At 39.3% G+C, this 17,575-nt stretch overlaps 1 protein-coding gene across 4 annotated transcripts in view; it reads right to left on the bottom strand.

Annotated features, from left to right (window-relative positions):
- Window positions 1–17,575, bottom strand: part of LOC131440500 (titin) — a 350,616-nt gene that overhangs the window by 44,888 nt on the left and 288,153 nt on the right. For all 4 annotated transcript variants that reach the window (XM_058611823.1, XM_058611822.1, XM_058611825.1 and 1 more), the window contains one exon: window positions 5,327–5,468. In XM_058611823.1, coding sequence (XP_058467806.1) covers window positions 5,327–5,468 — 142 coding nt within the window. The remainder of the gene's footprint in view (window positions 1–5,326; window positions 5,469–17,575) is intronic.

Raw genomic sequence — 17,575 nt, 5'->3', positions numbered from 1 at the left:
TAAACGACGAAACGTACGTGAATGTGGATTTCGGGTAGCATCCCAGTTAAAAGTTTTGTAAAGCTATTGATTGAGGAAGCTTCAAATTCGTTTTGGCCGATAAGTTCACAAGAAAGCGTATGATCTGACCAAGTATTTGCAGCTGCGGACAAAAAATTCAAATTTATTTGATGTTGCTGCGACCAATTAATGTTGTTTCAAATCAAAAGATAGCTTTTCGGTCAATTGGTTTCTCGTCAAAACATTTATTTTTCGTTTCGTTAACGACCAACCTTCGAAACATTGGCCGTTGACGATTAACAAATGTTTTGACGAGAAACCATCTTTTGATTTGAAAAAAAAAACAAATTTTCGAGACGAACGTCTTGAAAAACCGCTCATTGAATAGGAACAAGGACATTTGTTCGGGCACAAACTAGCAAAGCCGAAAAATCGAAATATTTTCGTGACATAATTAGATTTTTTCAGTTTTTTGCAGTATCGGTCTGAGTGACGAATTGAAATGTTAAACACACTTCATACCCGACGAACGACCAAAATTAGGTTAAAGCCGGGCATAAATAAACGATATAAAACATTAAAAAAAATTAAACACACTTTTCCCTGTAGTTCCGGATTACCTTTTATTTGGGCTTTTTATTTGTAACAATCGGTTGAGCCGTCGCACAGTGGTCCCAATCACGTCAAAACACGCGTTTTTTTATTTGTGCTTCAGGGGTAAATTTTGAAGATTTCATGTCTTAAGAAGAATTTCTGTCCGCTTCTTTCAATATAATTAAAGTTGACATTAATCTACCTACAAGTAAGATAAAAAAATTATTTTGCATACAATACACGATAGAGCATTTATGTCTTCAGAAAAATTGTAGATCATGTTCAAACAAGAAAACATGCCAAAGACATAAACAATATAAAATGCATTGGTGTCGAAATATGATGCACTGTTTATTAGGGACCCCCAAAATCAATTATTTCCATCATAACTTTTTTCAATGAATTTTTAGAGTTTTCGGATGTTCTACAATTATATATTAATTATCAAAATACATATCTTTGTCGAAGACTGCATATTTTTAAGTTCATAAACTAAAAAGTTTTTGAGCAATTTAATTTCAAAATACTACATATTCAAGTATCAATATCTCGAAGATGTGGAAATATGTGGAACCCATTTCAACAAAGTTTGAAAGTATGATCAAAACAATATTAGAAAAATTAGTAGTTACAACTTAAATGCACTTGAATTTATATGAAAACACACTTTTGAAAAAGCAAGTCCCAAAATTCCCCAATATATATTTAGCACCCACACAGTATTCATTAACTCTGCACCTTAAATTCAATATTTATCAAAGTTAGCGAGAAAATAGGAGCAGTTGAATACTTCAGACAAAAGCAAAAAGAGTTTCCTAAAATAGACGAAGTATTCAACGTTTTCTTCAATTAAATATTGCTAATCTGTTTCGTGGTTTGTATTTCATTTTTTATTGTAAGGAACACCCCGATCAGATGGTAATAACAGAATTATAACAACTGGAGTAATTTATTTCAGAAATATTTTGTAACAAATTTTGAAATATTTTCCGCTGGTAAGCTGTTAAAATAACAAAAATCATAACAAAAAAGACTCTAGCGGGAACAGAATCGTAACGGATTTTGAAGCGTTTGTATCATAATTATTATTGAATTTGATATAACTACAGAAGTCCGAAAGCAGAAACTTATAACAATTGTTGTAATAAATTAGAAAGCAAATTTAACACAGAAAATCTATATCACAGCCAACTTTTAGCATCGTTTCAATCCAAAATTGTTGAAAGATTTTTTGCATTAAATGAATAATTTATTAAGTGATCTGGCTTCTTCTTTTAGTTTTTTGAAATTCTGATCATAATATTTCGATATAAAGCAGCGTAAGAACTCATTTTTTTTAATTATTGAACGTTATAATGAGTTTTGCAAATGGAAAAAAAACATCATTACTAATTTAGTTATTATATTGTTATCATAAGTTTGAACTTTCAACTGTTTTAATTTGCTAAATATCTCAAAATAACACAAATTGTTATACATATCAACTGTTGATATACTTGTGTTATGATTTTGTTATGTGCATCTGCTCGGGACTGTATCAGGAGACCTCTCCGTTTTTGTTTATTTTGTTTTTTTTCTGCTCCTATTTTCTCGCTTACTTTGATCAATATTGAATTTAAGGTGCAAGGTTAACGAATACTGTGTGTTAAGGTGCTACATGCATATTGGGTTATGTTGGAACATGCTTATTTAAAAGTGTGTTTTCATATAAATTTAAGTAAATTTAAGTTGTGACTACTCATTTTTCTAATAGTGTTTTAACCATACTTTCAAACTTTGTTGAAATTGATTTCACATATACCCACATCTTCAAAATATTGGTACTTGAATATGTAGAGTATTTTGAAATTAAATTGCTCAAAAACTTTTTAGTTTGTGAATTTAAAAATATGCAGTCTTTGACAAAAATATATATTGTGATAGTTAAAATATAATTGTAGATCCTCCAACAAATCTAAAAATTCCATGAAAAAATTTATGATGGAAATACTTGATTTTGGGGTTCCTTAATAAACAGTGCATCATATCTCGACACCAATGCATTTTAAAGTGTTCATGTCTTCGGCATGTTTTCTTGTTTGAATATGATCTACAATTTTTCTAAAGACATAATGCTCTATCTCGTATTGTATGCAAAATAATTTTTTCAACTCACTTGTAGGAGGATTAATGTCAACTTTAATTATAATGATAGAAGCGGACTATTTCAAACAGAAATTCTTCTGAAGACATGAAAGCTCCAAAATTAACCCCTGAAACATAAATAAAAGCACGCGTGTTTTGACATGATTGGGACCACTGTGCGTTGTGGAGAAAAGTGAGCGTGTTCTGTTATAGAGTTTTTGGAGGAACTAGGTATATCCAAAGTCCAGCATGGCCAGCAACTAATATGACCTACAAATCGGAAGTTTTGGGCTCAAGTTGGAAACTTTTTTGCACCGTCGCACTACGAGAACAGCTTGATATTATAAACACTCATCACCATATGATTCCGAAACCGGAAGTCAGATCCAGATCAAATTTAGTATATCTATAAAGTTAGTTAGTTCCACTCCGGGGTCTGGTATAGGCGAAGTCGATTCATGGTCAGTAACTTACATGATCTACAAATTGTAACAGTTTTGAGTCCAATTTAGAAGATTTGTTACCTCTTTTGCGTCGTCGCACTATACGACGGCTTAAAATTTCAAACTCTAATCACCCTGTACTTCCGGAACCGGAATCCTGATCCAAATCAAATTCAGCCATTCTATAAAGGAACGTAGGCCCTTTCATTTGATTCTAAGTTTGAGAAAATCGGTTGAGCTGTTACGAAGAAAAATGAGTTGGTTACTGCGATTTCGGTTGAAGCGATAAACCTTTTCTTATTATTAATCGAGTTCATCTTATTTAAATTAGAAATTAATCCCAATCATAAAAATTTCCCTTGGGGTAGTTGTAGATTTCTCAGACGAAAACGACATTACATATACGGTTTTCGTTTTTGAACCTAGACGCGGGCGACTCTGACTCCGAGTGAAACGAACACGTGGTACGCGCCCTAAACAACAACTCATGAAAAAAAGAAAACATGAACAAACTTGCATGGATGCGTGGTGCGACCCGAAAAAATTTTCAGAGCGAAACTACGCGATTTGAGTCCGATCTAGAGCGACCGCAAGTTGCTAAAACAAACATATCAAACGTTGTTTGGGCAACTCTGGGTCAGCTTTCGGGCTGCTCTGATCAATAAACGAAAACGGTAATAGTCAAACTCGCATGACACTTTAGATCAAAGCAAACCAGTTAAAACTTCTAATCGTTTTATAGCGCTTTGTTAGAAATTTGCTGTCTAGCAGCAACCTTTCTCTGACATTTATAGATTCGCGTGCTTCCACAGTTTCGATGGGTCGGTTTTCAAAGTAATTACATAGCCTTTCTCTATGAGAAAGGCAAAAAGAAAAAGGTGACTCGTTAAATTGATGCTCAGGTTTGGTCCAAAATATGACAAGGGATATTTGAAAACAAGCTCGAGATTTTATCAAAACCAAATCGAAATAATTTTCTTAAAGTGCCTTCATTTGAAGCACTCGGCACTATTTCATTCACATGGTTTCAAAATGAAGCAGTTCATTTGCTTCTGATTAAAAGACCTAAAGTCCAGTAAAAATTAAGCACCCCCCCAAACCTTAATTGGGTTAAACTAACAAAGTGATAAATGGAAGGATAAAGATAGTCAATATTTTCTAGTTATTTTTATTTATATTTTACAGTTAAGGTATTTTCAAAAATGTTTCTCCGTATCAAACTGATCAGTCAAGCAAATAGAAAAAGTTTTTAAATGATTTTTTATTCATCTTAGCTTGAGCTTGAGTTTCTATTGCATCACTGAAATGGGTCTGCAAAAGTTAAAAATTCAGATTTTCCGCAGCGTATAGTCATAAATCACAAAATAATAAAATGTTTTTGTTTCAATGATATATGGTAATTGATAATGATAAACAAAGTAATTTTACCGATCCACTAGGAATTGCTCAATCATCTATGCAGAACCGTTTAACCAAATATAAATCATATCAAATAGAAAAGATTCGTTTGATTGTTCATTGCACAAATCCGGTTTCCGCCTCATCAGATACCACAACAATTTCAAGTTTGGTCGAAATGGTGCTAATCAGTTTTTTTGCGCTAATGCAGACATTTATTGCATCAATAGACGATTGGATCATGCTTGCACCTGTGCAACATTTATGGTTTTAACACCTCATCTATTCACGTTTTTGCACATAGGCTGTGCTGATTTGAATTCCTATCGTTTGCCCCGTTCCACACGAAATTGACAGATATCTCAAAAGCATTTTAAACACTGATATTCGTTGTGATCGCCATTTATAGTCTTTTGATTGTAATGTGGCACCAATCACTCTTGTTCGAAAGGTCAACTTAACGGGCATAGTCATGAATGGAAACCTAGCAAAATCATTGCTCTCACGAGACCATTTCAGTGAGTTGAGAAAAACCCCTCATCCATCAACGGGTGTAATCCGTCGGCAACTGGCGAATGATATACGGGTCCTGTCATGGCAGATATCATCAGCAACAATTTACCCTCCAGTGTACACATTCACACATACATACATACATACACAGCTGCGCGCACTCTGCAGGTGTGCCGGAACTTGCCCATCAGGGAGTCGAGCAGCCAGAGTGCAAAATTTCAACACGATTTGTGTAGTGGCACCAATCTACTCACCAGTGTACTTGGCTACACCCTTGAAGGTGATATCATCCACTATCACTGGCTCGGAGCGACCTTTTGCGTTCGCTGCAAACAGGATGATCCGGTACGAGGCGCCGGGCTCTAGATTATCTAAGAAAAATTGCACTGGGGGATGCTGGAAAAGAGAGATAGAGTGAGAGAAAGAAATGCAGAGAGAATGATAAAAATGTTTAGTATAGCGGTTGAAGTCAACCGTGAAAAGGTTGTAACCAGGATTGGAACCCGCCTGGGCATGAAATGTGAGATTGGATCGCCAGCGATGCGGTGTGTGGGTGGTAGATGAGCATGACGATAATAACACTTTCCGGGAATGGGTAATGCAGTAGGAACAATTGAAAACAACAGGAAAACTCGTTATTCCTAGCATGAAGCGCATCAAGACAAGTTGCGCTTCCTGGATCAGAGTAACAGCGTCGATAACAGAGTGCAAACTTTATTTGTGGATTACTTGCTCTGGAAAGGGTATGAGTAAAAGCGAGCTTCGCAGCCAGAGAATCAAGCGCGAAAAGTTCTATTTCTTTTTTTTATTATTATTTTCCACAGAAAACTCTTTCCTTGCACTGAGGGCGTGAGTGGTTACTAATTGAAGCGCATACAACACAACAAATACAATCTCTACAATTTTACCAGAGTAAATTTATCTGGTTTGCTATATGCTATATATATTTTATGGATGTTCCACTTAACACTGTCACTCTGATATCGTGGTTAAAGTATATAATTAAATGGTTATTATGATAATGAATCATTTTAACTGTAATAATAAATATTGTAGAAGATAGAACAAGATCCTGAAAAGATTTTGGAAGCAGTCAGAATTTTTTTCTTATTTTTCATGTTGCTCTAACTACAGTCACATTTATGTATAGAGCTGTTCGAAATAATAGCAGCGTTAATTTTTTTTATATTTGTATTCGGTCTGCTTTTCATAAATTTTATTCATATGTCTAAGTATATTAGTGGAAAATTAATAAAATGTTCGGTTATGTCGAATCTATTGATTATCATCTACTGAATTTACTTGAGAATTCACTTTTATATTGAAAGTTGATATATTTTTGTATATTGTGATATGACTCAAATTATGCTTGAACAATTTTCATAACCAAAAAAAAAAGATTCGCATCTAGAACGGCCTTACTAAAAACCTTGGTGATGTCGCTTACCCTACGTTGTGATTATCTTCTTTTGCCACCAGAATTTCTCCGAACGGCACAAGCAGCAATAGGTACATTACCCTATTCGCCGTTCCACAGGTATGCTCACGGTGCACCGAAAAGCAGCAGCCAGCAGCAGAAAATCGCTTGGTAAGATGTACCAGTAGTGGATTCACACAATCGGGCAAGTAATTTTACCTTTCAGGTCAACAGAGAACTTCACACAGGTAAGTACTTCGGATCACTGCAGCACAGGTAAGTAATAAAGTCTCTTCCAGGTTAAACAGGTAAGTTGGTTTATTACAGCACATACGAATTACACTTGAACAACTTTGAACAACTTAAACTTGACTTTATTGCTTTTCTGCGGGACTATTCACAGTGCGATCTGCTCGCTTCACTAGTTTAATTTCTACTGACTGATCGGAGCGAGCGGGAGCGCTATATTGTCGATCGTGATCACAAAACCTAGTTGCCAGAAGGGCCATAATTGTTATCTCACCGTCGCCCGTTAGCACCAATCTCATGTGAGAAATAATTATCACACGCAGTGCGGCCAAATTTAGTATACAAATCAACATACCCGCCGCCTTGAACAATTATGTTCAACATAGAAAATTTAAACACGTAACATAGACTTATAGCTAGTGTACAAATAAATTTATCTTTACATTTCAAGTGTTAAATTAGTATTTTACTTAAACTAAAGTTGTATCCGAACTCCTTTGGATAGTTGATGCATCGTTGTTGTTTACTGGTGATTTTTCGCTTGCTGGGACTGTCGTAGAATCAGGTAACATGCAGATTTTTGCGATGGGACGAGTGATGATTCCGCGAGCAGTGCGAAGTTGTACTACGCGAGTTAACTGATCTCTACCGGGCAAAATTGATTCGATGCGAGCAAGAGGCCATCGAATCGGAGGTTGAAGTTCGTCTACTACGATGACTAATTTACCTGGAATTATGTTGTCATTGCGCTGCCAGCCACGGGTGTCTTTTAGTAGCTCCTGTAAGTACTCCTTTTTCCAGTGTGTCCAAAAGCGCTGCACATGCACTTGCAGCTGCTGGTAGTGATCAAGTCTGTTTGCTGGTATACTTTGTAGATCTGGGTCGGGCAGGGCATGCAGTGACGAACCGATGAGAAAATGCGCTGGAGTTAATGCAGCCAAATCGTTGGGGTCTTCGGTGAGTGGAAGCAGAGGCCGGCTGTTCATGATTGCTTCAATTTGTGCGAGCACTGTGCACATATCTTCGAACGTGAGGCGGGACGATCCGAGTTGACGATAGAGATGCTTTTTCGCTACCTTGATTGCTGCCTCCCACAAACCACCAAAGTGAGGGGCTTTGGGTGGTGTTAGATGCCAGGTGATACCTTGCTCAGCACAGGCAGAGATTATTTCGGCTTGTTCTGATCGGTTTTTAAATCTGGCGAATAATTCGATCAGTTCGTTTTTCGCTCCCTCAAAATTTTTACCGTTGTCTGAGTGTATGTGAGCAGGACAACCACGACGCGCGATGAAGCGTCGAAGAGAGCATAAAAAGGCTTGAGTAGAAAGATCGCTGACTAACTCAAGGTGTACTGCTTTGGTGGAAAAACATACGAAAAGGCACAAGTAAGTTTTTGCAGGTGAAGCACGTTTGTGTATCGGACGCAGATACAGCGGGCCGGCATAATCGACGCCTGTGATGCTGAATGGTCGGCTTGGAATGACGCGCTGTACAGGTAATTGACCAATTTGCTGTTGGGCAGGTATCGGATTGACGCGATTGCAACGAAAGCAATTTCTTACGATGTTGTGAACCAGTCTACGGCCGTTTGGGGGCCAGAATTCTTCGCGAATTGCACTGATCAGCAGCCGCCCGCCGCCGTGAAGTAATTTACGATGAAAATGTTCAGCAATTAGGCGAGTGAAAGGATGATTGTTAGGAATTAGGGACGGATGTTTTGCTTGGTAAGGCAATTGGGCTAAATTTAAGCGACCTCCCACCCTCAACACTCTCTCTTGGTGAATGAATGGGTTCATTTGGCGAATGTTCGATTGTTTCGATACAGAATTTCCCTTTTCCAGCTGTTTGATTTCAGCAGCATATCCATCATGCTGAGCGAGTCGAGTGAGGACTGTTTTGGATTTGGCAAGTTCTGCAACAGTTAGTGATTGGCCTAAGGACGAAGATGATTGTGAAGGCTGAGTTCGTGACTTCGAGCGAGTGTTGACGATGAATCGCAAGCAGTATCCGATGACGTGAAGAAGCCGACTGTAGGAAGACCAGCGTAAAAACCATGGGTGAATAGTTGAAGTTGTTTGAGTTACGGCTACAGTAGTTTTTAACTCCAGGTCGTCCGCGGTCACGCCAAGTGGAATCGAAATTGGCCAATCTTGCGGTGGCGAAGGCAACCAACTTGGACCGCATTTCCATAAAGCACTTTTGAGGAAATCGTCGACCGACATACCACGGGAAACCAAATCGGCAGGATTTTCAATTCCGGAAACATGTTTCCACTGGCAACCGTGCGTGAACTGTTGTATTTCCGAGACCCGATTGGCAACGAAAGTGGGCCAAACGTTCGGGAGTGATTGCAGCCACTGCAGAGTTACTGCCGAATCTGACCAGAAATAAGAAGTACGAACATTAACGTCAATAGCATTTTTAATCCGGGCGTGTAAATGAGCCGCAAGTACGGCTGCGCACAGTTCCAAACGGGCGATGGTAATTCGTTTCAACGGGGCTACTCGGGATTTCGATGCCAGAAGCTGAATTCGAACTATTCCTTGGCTGTTCACACAGCGAGCGTACGTGCATGCTCCGTATGCTGCTTGGGAAGCATCTGCGAACGTATGCAATTGAATATCGGAACCGGGAAGTAGTGCAAATCTGTCGATCCGATGTTTGCTTATTTTTGTCAATTCTCGGTGGTAATTTTCCCATTTTGATTTTATTGGTTCAGGAACTGGATCATCCCAACCACAGGACAGCAACCATAGCTCTTGCATTAAGATCTTTGCCCTTACAATGACGGGTGCGATGAGTCCGAGAGGATCAAACAACTTGGCGATGTCTGAAAGAATAGACCTTTTAGTTGGTGGAACAGGATTTGTTCGAATCTGCGAATCAAAGCGAAGGCAATCTGCTTCAGGCTCCCAACTTATTCCAAGCGCTTTGATGGTTTCGTGGGGACTAAAGTGCAATGTGGATTGCGTGCCAATCTGGTCATCGTTGAGACCTTTCAGGACTTCTAGCCGGTTAGATGTCCATTTCCGAATTTCGAATCCTCCCTTTTGCAATAAATCATTCAATTCTGATCGTAGAAGAATAGCTTCTTCAACAGTTTCAGCTCCACCGATGAAATCGTCAACGTAGAAACCTTTGCTTAATGCCTGACTTCCAACAGAATGTTGGTCACCTTCATCATCTGCCAACTGGTGAAGAGTCCGGGTTGCTAGGAACGAGGATGGTCCTAAGCCGTAGGTAACAGTCAGGAGTTCGTAAGTCTGTACTGGACACTGTTTTGAGAATCGCCACAAAATACGCTGCAGCGGAGTGTCGTCCGAATGTACCAGTACCTGTCTGTACATTTTAGCAATATCTCCGACGAGAGCGATAGGAAAAGTTCGAAACCGCAAGATGATGTTCAGCAAATCTTCCTGCACCACAGGGCCGACGCAAAGAGCTTCGTTGAGAGAGAAGCCGGTAGAAGTCTTCGCAGATCCGTCAAACACGACTCTGAGCTTAGTCGTAGAACTTTCTTCCTTAATTACGGGATGGTGAGGTAAATAGTAGACTTGAGAGTTTCGTTCGTCGTCCTTTACGACCAGTCGCATGTGGCCGAGGGCGAGATACTCTCGCATAAACTGATGATAATCGTCTCTTAGATGCGGATTTCGTTCCAAACGCTTTTCCAGGTACTCGAAACGTCGTTGAGCGTTGCTTCGGGATTCGCCTAACATTCCATCGAAATCGGGTTTCCGGGGGTAGCGAACTACATACCGGCCTTCGGGGTTCCTAGATACGGTAGACTGATACAATGACTCGCAATGCCGTTCTTCTACTGAATAACTATCGTTGTTTGCCAGTTCTTCGGTCTTCCAAAACTTTTCCAGACAATCTTCCAGTGAAATCATTGAAACAACGGCTGCATCGCACGAAGTGGATGAAGTAGTAATCCGATCGTTGGAATACGAGTTAGCAGAACCCGCAATGATCCAGCCAAAGACACTGTCAACCAAAAGCGGAAGGTTACTGTCAAGCTGAATGCGTGCAGCGCTGGGAAAGAATGAATAGAAGTGTCGAGCACCCAGAACCATATCGATTGGTTGACTTTTGTTGAAAGCGGGGTCTGCTAGAAACAGTTCCTTCGGTATCTTCCATCCCTCGGTCGAGATATTTTGCGAAGGGAGATTGGCCGTAACATTTTCCATCACTAGGAAATTCACACCACACGAGAAGTCTCCCTTTCTTGAAAATACTTGAGCGAAAACCGATTCACGTACTGGTTTGGACAGCTTACCAGCTCCCTGAACGGTGATGTTCACATGCTGTCTCCGTAAACGCAGAATTTGTGTCATACGATTCGTGATGAGATTCGGCTGAGACGCACTATCCAAAAGCGCACGAGCTAGATGTTCAACACCGAAAGCGTCAACGACCTTAACGACGACGGTAAGCAGAAAGACATCTTCTCGGGGATACTGAAGAGTAGAACTGACTTCGATCACTGGTGTATCTTCAGTAGCGGCAACAGTTAACTGTGTAGACAATTCACTCGTAGAAGGCCCACTAGATGGCGTACCAGAGGCGGTAGCACTTGCGCTAGACGAAATTCCTTCCCTATTGCTTCTTGGAGAACTGTCTGGCTGACCGAAATGCAGAAGCGTGTGATGACGACTGTTGCACTTACGACAGCTGAATTTGGAGGGACAATTGCGAACAAAATGACCAATTTTCAAGCAGTTGTGGCATAAGCGTTTCGAAATGACAAACTGTTGACGTTCATTTGTTGATAAACGAATAAATTTCTGGCATTTCACTAAGGAATGCGATTGGCTACAAGCAATGCACTTTTCCCCAGAACCAGCAGTAGAGGCACACGAAGTAAGGCGAAACTGTGAATGGAAATGGTTCCTTTTTAGTGTATGAGATGAACTGCCAGAACTTGAAGCTGAATCTGTTGAGTGGTGGTTGACGGAGATTGATTCCAGCACCCGAGTTCTTCGTTGCAGGAAATCAATGATGCAGGCGTAGTCCGGGTTCGCTACGGACGACGCATGATCCTCCCACGCCTTCAACGTGTCGTCGTGTAAGCGCATACACAGTAGATGCTCCAGAATGCTGCTCCAAGTATCGGTAGGCTCTCCCAGTTGATGCAAAATCTTTGTATGCCGCTCGAACTCATCAACCAGCCCGTGTAACGAGGCAGCGGACTCCTTCTTCATGCGTGGGATGTCGAAGAGTGCCTGAAGATGACGTTTCCGTAAAAGGTAATCATTCGAATATCGATTTTCCAATGTTTGCCAAGCTAGCAGGTAGTTGGCAGAACTAATTCCAATGGATTCAATCAATTGAGCAGCTTCGCCCTTGATAGCCGCCCGCAGATAATGAAATTTCTGAATATCCGGGACATCCGGATTAGAATGGATAAGCGCCAAGAATGTATCGTGGAATGCAAGCCATTGCATATAATCTCCATCGAATTCGGGCAAAGAAATCGTTGGCAACTTGATACCAGAGAGAGTGGAAGAAACGTGAGGGGGTACAGGGCTACGATCATTAGGAATAGGAGAAAGTTTTGACATAAGACTTGCCTTTATTGTAAACAGACGTGGTTCAAATTCAGCTCGAACAGCTGCATGCTCTGTCCTACCTTCATCGGTAATCTCGATGTCCTCAAGCTGTGCCTGTATCGACTCGAGGTTGCTCCATACTCCGTTCAGGTATTCCAGCCTCAATGATACCTGACCCTGATCACGATGTGCATCGTATGCTGCATCAAAATCCTCTGCCCGACCCAGAGCAGCCAGAAGAGTTTCTCGTCGGTGAAGCAACTGGTTTCTGGAATGCTCCTCCGCCATTGTATGAAGCAGAACGTTGAATACTGCACGTGTCCGAAAAGATGTCCGACCTGTCGATCAAAGACCACAAGTAGACCCACAAAAAAGTAACAAAAGGCTTGGAAAGGTGCTCACCTGTTCCAAGGCAAGCAATGCCTTGTATTATATACAGCCAACTGGAACCTGCCGCAACACCAACCGAGCCAAAATCCTCCGAAACTGCCGAATCACGCGCAACACTCAAGCAGGAATGAGCACAAAACCATAAAGGCAGAAATAGCTCCCAAAATCGTCCGATGGTAACTGGAATGGCCAACAAACAGGTACACCACAGCAACAATAGAAAACAGGCCACGTGTAACTGGAGTGATTCACGCCGCAGCTTGGGACGCCACGGGTAACAATGGTCCAATTGTTCAACAGCAAAATGGCGCTTCGAAGCAAGCCAAGCTCCGCAATGAATGGTAGCAATGGCCGAATCAGGAACAATTCGTATTGTTAAAGCATGCAAAGAAAAAAGAAAGCATCTAAAGGGCACCTGTGATACCCGCGGAGTGCATTGGACAGCTCTTTACCTGATGCCCAATAAATTGAGCCTTGTATAATGAATTATCAGCAATCGGGATCCAAAAACTTGGAGTATCGCTTTCAAACCAGCGTCCAAAATGGCGACGTCAAGAACAAACGGTCCGAGTAACGAAAAATCCTGGTCACGGCACCAATTTATGATGTCGCTTACCCTACGTTGTGATTATCTTCTTTTGCCACCAGAATTTCTCCGAACGGCACAAGCAGCAATAGGTACATTACCCTATTCGCCGTTCCACAGGTATGCTCACGGTGCACCGAAAAGCAGCAGCCAGCAGCAGAAAATCGCTTGGTAAGATGTACCAGTAGTGGATTCACACAATCGGGCAAGTAATTTTACCTTTCAGGTCAACAGAGAACTTCACACAGGTAAGTACTTCGGATCACTGCAGCACAGGTAAGTAATAAAGTCTCTTCCAGGTTAAACAGGTAAGTTGGTTTATTACAGCACATACGAATTACACTTGAACAACTTTGAACAACTTAAACTTGACTTTATTGCTTTTCTGCGGGACTATTCACAGTGCGATCTGCTCGCTTCACTAGTTTAATTTCTACTGACTGATCGGAGCGAGCGGGAGCGCTATATTGTCGATCGTGATCACAAAACCTAGTTGCCAGAAGGGCCATAATTGTTATCTCACCGTCGCCCGTTAGCACCAATCTCATGTGAGAAATAATTATCACACGCAGTGCGGCCAAATTTAGTATACAAATCAACACTTGGGAATTGACTGATTTGGTGTTTTCGGCAATGTTTTAGGTAACTGGCGGGGCTTTATGGAAGAAGTAAAAACTGTAAAATTGACTTATTTTTTTATCTTATTAAAAAAAATGAAACTTAGAAATCGGTTATCTTAAAAATTGGATGGTATTTATTACATTTTTCAAACATTGTAGCAGATAATTAAAGAAGTCTATTGTACCATCAGCATTAACATTAGAAACCGCCCGTGTGTTGCTATTCCGTTAGTGATCAGGATCAATTAAGCTTGCTGCATTTTTTTCTGAAGCAACGTGCTTAGGGATTGTCCATAAAAGACGTCACGCCTTTTTTGACGATTTTTTACCCATCCCCCGTTTGTCAGAAATTGTCACAGAATCAAAAACCCTCCAGCCCCTCTATGTCATATTTCACGAATTCAAATTAAATAAAATTCATCTCAATACATTCTCAATATGTATGACAAACCATCCAAATATGAGGGAAAAATCGATTTATTACATGCTGTCATTAGATTAAAAAATATCCCTAAAACTACAAAATCATCGGAATTATTTTATTAATATCAATTATATAAATTAACAAAGGTATTTGGTTGGAATTGATGAAACATTTAAATCATCTGTTTTACTCCTCCTAGGGGTACACAGATATATTATTGTTTTAGGTAAAGAATAATATTTCCTTAGTGTAGCATGCAGGGCTGAGAAAAAAGACCAAAACCTCATCAAAACGAGATCACTGCCGGAGAATCTTTTCATGATCAGTTGATCAGTGAATTTTAAATCACATCGATCAAAATCGGTACTGATCTTCCGTCACACAATGAGTAGTGATTTTGAGCTAAAATGATTCTTGATTTATGTAAGTTCAATCATTGGATGATTCGATAAGCTTTAGTGGAGGAAAATCACATATGATCAAGATAAGACATGACATGATCTACGTCTGAAATCGTTGATCTCTCGCCATTTTTCAAATGGAGTACAATTTAATAAACTGCATCAGAATCAGATAAGAGAAATTTTTATGATATACTATTATCAGTGCTAGAAAATCAAATTACTGAAAAAATTGTCAGTGCATAACTTAAGTTAAACCGTTTGAAGGCATCTTTTTCTTTTTTACTCATATTAGGCAAAATTTATTATTTCGCTAATTTACTCGCTCCTCCGTGCACTTTTGCTGATCACAACAGAAATGATTTCCTGCATCATTCATTTCCGAATTTACAAGAAGAAGCTGTTACATCAACAAATACACGTTTTCTTATAGAATGTAAATGTGTATTCTGGAGATTTTTTCGGGAAATAGGGCAAAGCAGTAATATAATTAGGTATTTCAAAAATGCGCTGATTGAAAATATTTTACGTCACATTCCAAAAACCTCTCCCCCTTCCCCCTGTCACAAAAGGTCACGTTTTATGAAACACCCCCCTCCCACTTGCGGCGTGACGTCTTTTATGAACAGCCCCTTATGCAAAACGCATAGATTTTAGCAATACCGACGTCGGCCACGTCCGATCGCAAATCTGCTTGAGAAGGGTTTTCGATGCATGTTGCTACTAGAAACCAAGGAGCATTTCCCCATACATATGCCAGAGAAACCTGTTAATATCTCAAGCTGATAATTTATCAAGAATAAATAAATAGTAATAATTACAATAACAATAATAATATCAATTGAAAATAATTGCTTAATTGTGCTCTTATTTTATTCTTTATTTAACGGTATATGCACTAAGGCACACTGCACTAGCTTTTAGTTATTTTGTCACAGTTTTTTTCTTCCAATCATTTTGACTGCTTTTGATCAATTTAGGTCTATACTAAGTTTTGGGCCTTCTAGTGTTGAGCACGCATCCAGGAAACAAAAACTACATGTATTTCGTGAAGAAAAACTAGGTGTTGTTGTATGAAATGGTCCACGTGAACCGTTCTCTTCCAGAAACACACATCTCACACTCTTAGTTAGAATGTGGCATCTGTGTCCAAGTTGGAGAAATCTAAGTACATTCAAACCTTTCGCGATTTGAGAGTGTATTTACACCTGATCAATCAGTTTCGCCGTCATTGCAACTTGTAAACACTAGTACCGATACCGAAACGGATCGGAAAGGTTTGAGAGTTCCTTAATGGTTCATAAGATGTCAATTTACTCCTATTTACACTCACACTAGTCCTCCTTTTTTGAATTAAATTCACCAAGCTCAGGACGAATATGATATATTAATATTCATCCCAACTGGATCAAGAAAATTCAAGATAATTCAGGACCAATTCCAAGCATAAGAATGCTCGAAACCACCTAATGACATATTGTCAATTTCAAGCATTATTAATCCTGTCCACTCCGTGATCGATCCAGACAACATAATAATTTTCATCTTTTATATTTATAAGCGAACTATCGATCTCGGTATGGTCCGACTTTGTCAATACGAAGTATAAATTGACTCCCTCCCCCATCCGCCAAAGGGGGGTACGCGCCTTGTAGCTCATCATCCAAAGCCTAGGGATAAATGCTCTCATATTATTATCAAATGTTTTTTTCTTTGGGCAGGCGGCTACCGAGAGTGTGTTGAAATTTTATCTAGTTTTGGATTATTATGTATTTCCAACTTAAAATACGATGCAATTTCGGCACCTCGTACAACTACGCCGTCAGCTACATCGCCATCAATACATGGATTTAATCTTTCGCGTTATTACTTGTTCAATGCATAACCGTAATACTGTCAAAATATCAGCCGATTGAATAATCAATAAATAAACGCGTCACGTAGTACGAATTTAAGTTAATATCAACTTACTAATCAAATTAAAACAACGCATCTTCAATAATGCATTTTTGCGATTAACCAAGAAAAAAATCCTTATTGATTATAAAATAAAAAAAAAATTGATTATAAAATTTAAAAAAAAATAAATATATGAATCAATAATTTCCCGGAAAATTGACGGTGTTTAGTTTATTACGAATTTGTTATGTTATAAACTGCGGAATTGTTAACTAACAAAAATACAAAATATCTTTAAATAAATGATCTGGCCAGAGTTCTGTATTTCCTACTTGCAGTTCGTCCGACTGCGAACGAACGATCGTAGAAGTTGATATCTACTATAAACAAACAGCCAGAACATTCAGGACTGGCGGATTTTCACTCTTTTCATATGCACCACACCAGTGGTTCCCAACCTTTTCAATACTAATTTTTCAGTGCTGACAATATATTTACGAGTTTGAGATTATGTTGACTTAAAACCATGGTTAAATTGAATTTAAAGCAATACAGCAACACATACTGCTGGAAACAATTGGTGACAGAATAAAAAGTTTTTCATGCAAATGATTCGCTGCCTCCAAATTCCAAGAGCACTACACAGTTTCAAAAACCGGAACATTTGTTGAAATCATCTTCAGGTATGACTGTCTTGTAGAGATGGCGATCCGCTCACGGACGGTTCAAAATAACTAGTTCTTCAAGAAAAGTAAGTGAGCATGAGTTCTTTGTGATAGAGCGATAGTTCTCTGTCGCTTTCAAAAGAAATAGAAATGAATTAATGCTATAAGAGAGAATATTTAGTAACTACCCCCGGAAAAGCAACATATGAAGGTAGAAGCCAAGGTTGAATAAATGGATAAAAAAATAACTGCATATTTCGAAACGGTCCTCTTTTCAAGAATATCACAAAGTGTTCGCAA

The sequence above is a fragment of the Malaya genurostris genome, chromosome 1 (genome assembly GCF_030247185.1).
Source record: "Malaya genurostris strain Urasoe2022 chromosome 1, Malgen_1.1, whole genome shotgun sequence".
NCBI lineage: Eukaryota > Metazoa > Arthropoda > Insecta > Diptera > Culicidae > Malaya > Malaya genurostris.
The sequence above is the reverse complement of the archived record's forward strand: the minus strand, read 5'-3'. Positions and strand labels throughout refer to the sequence as shown.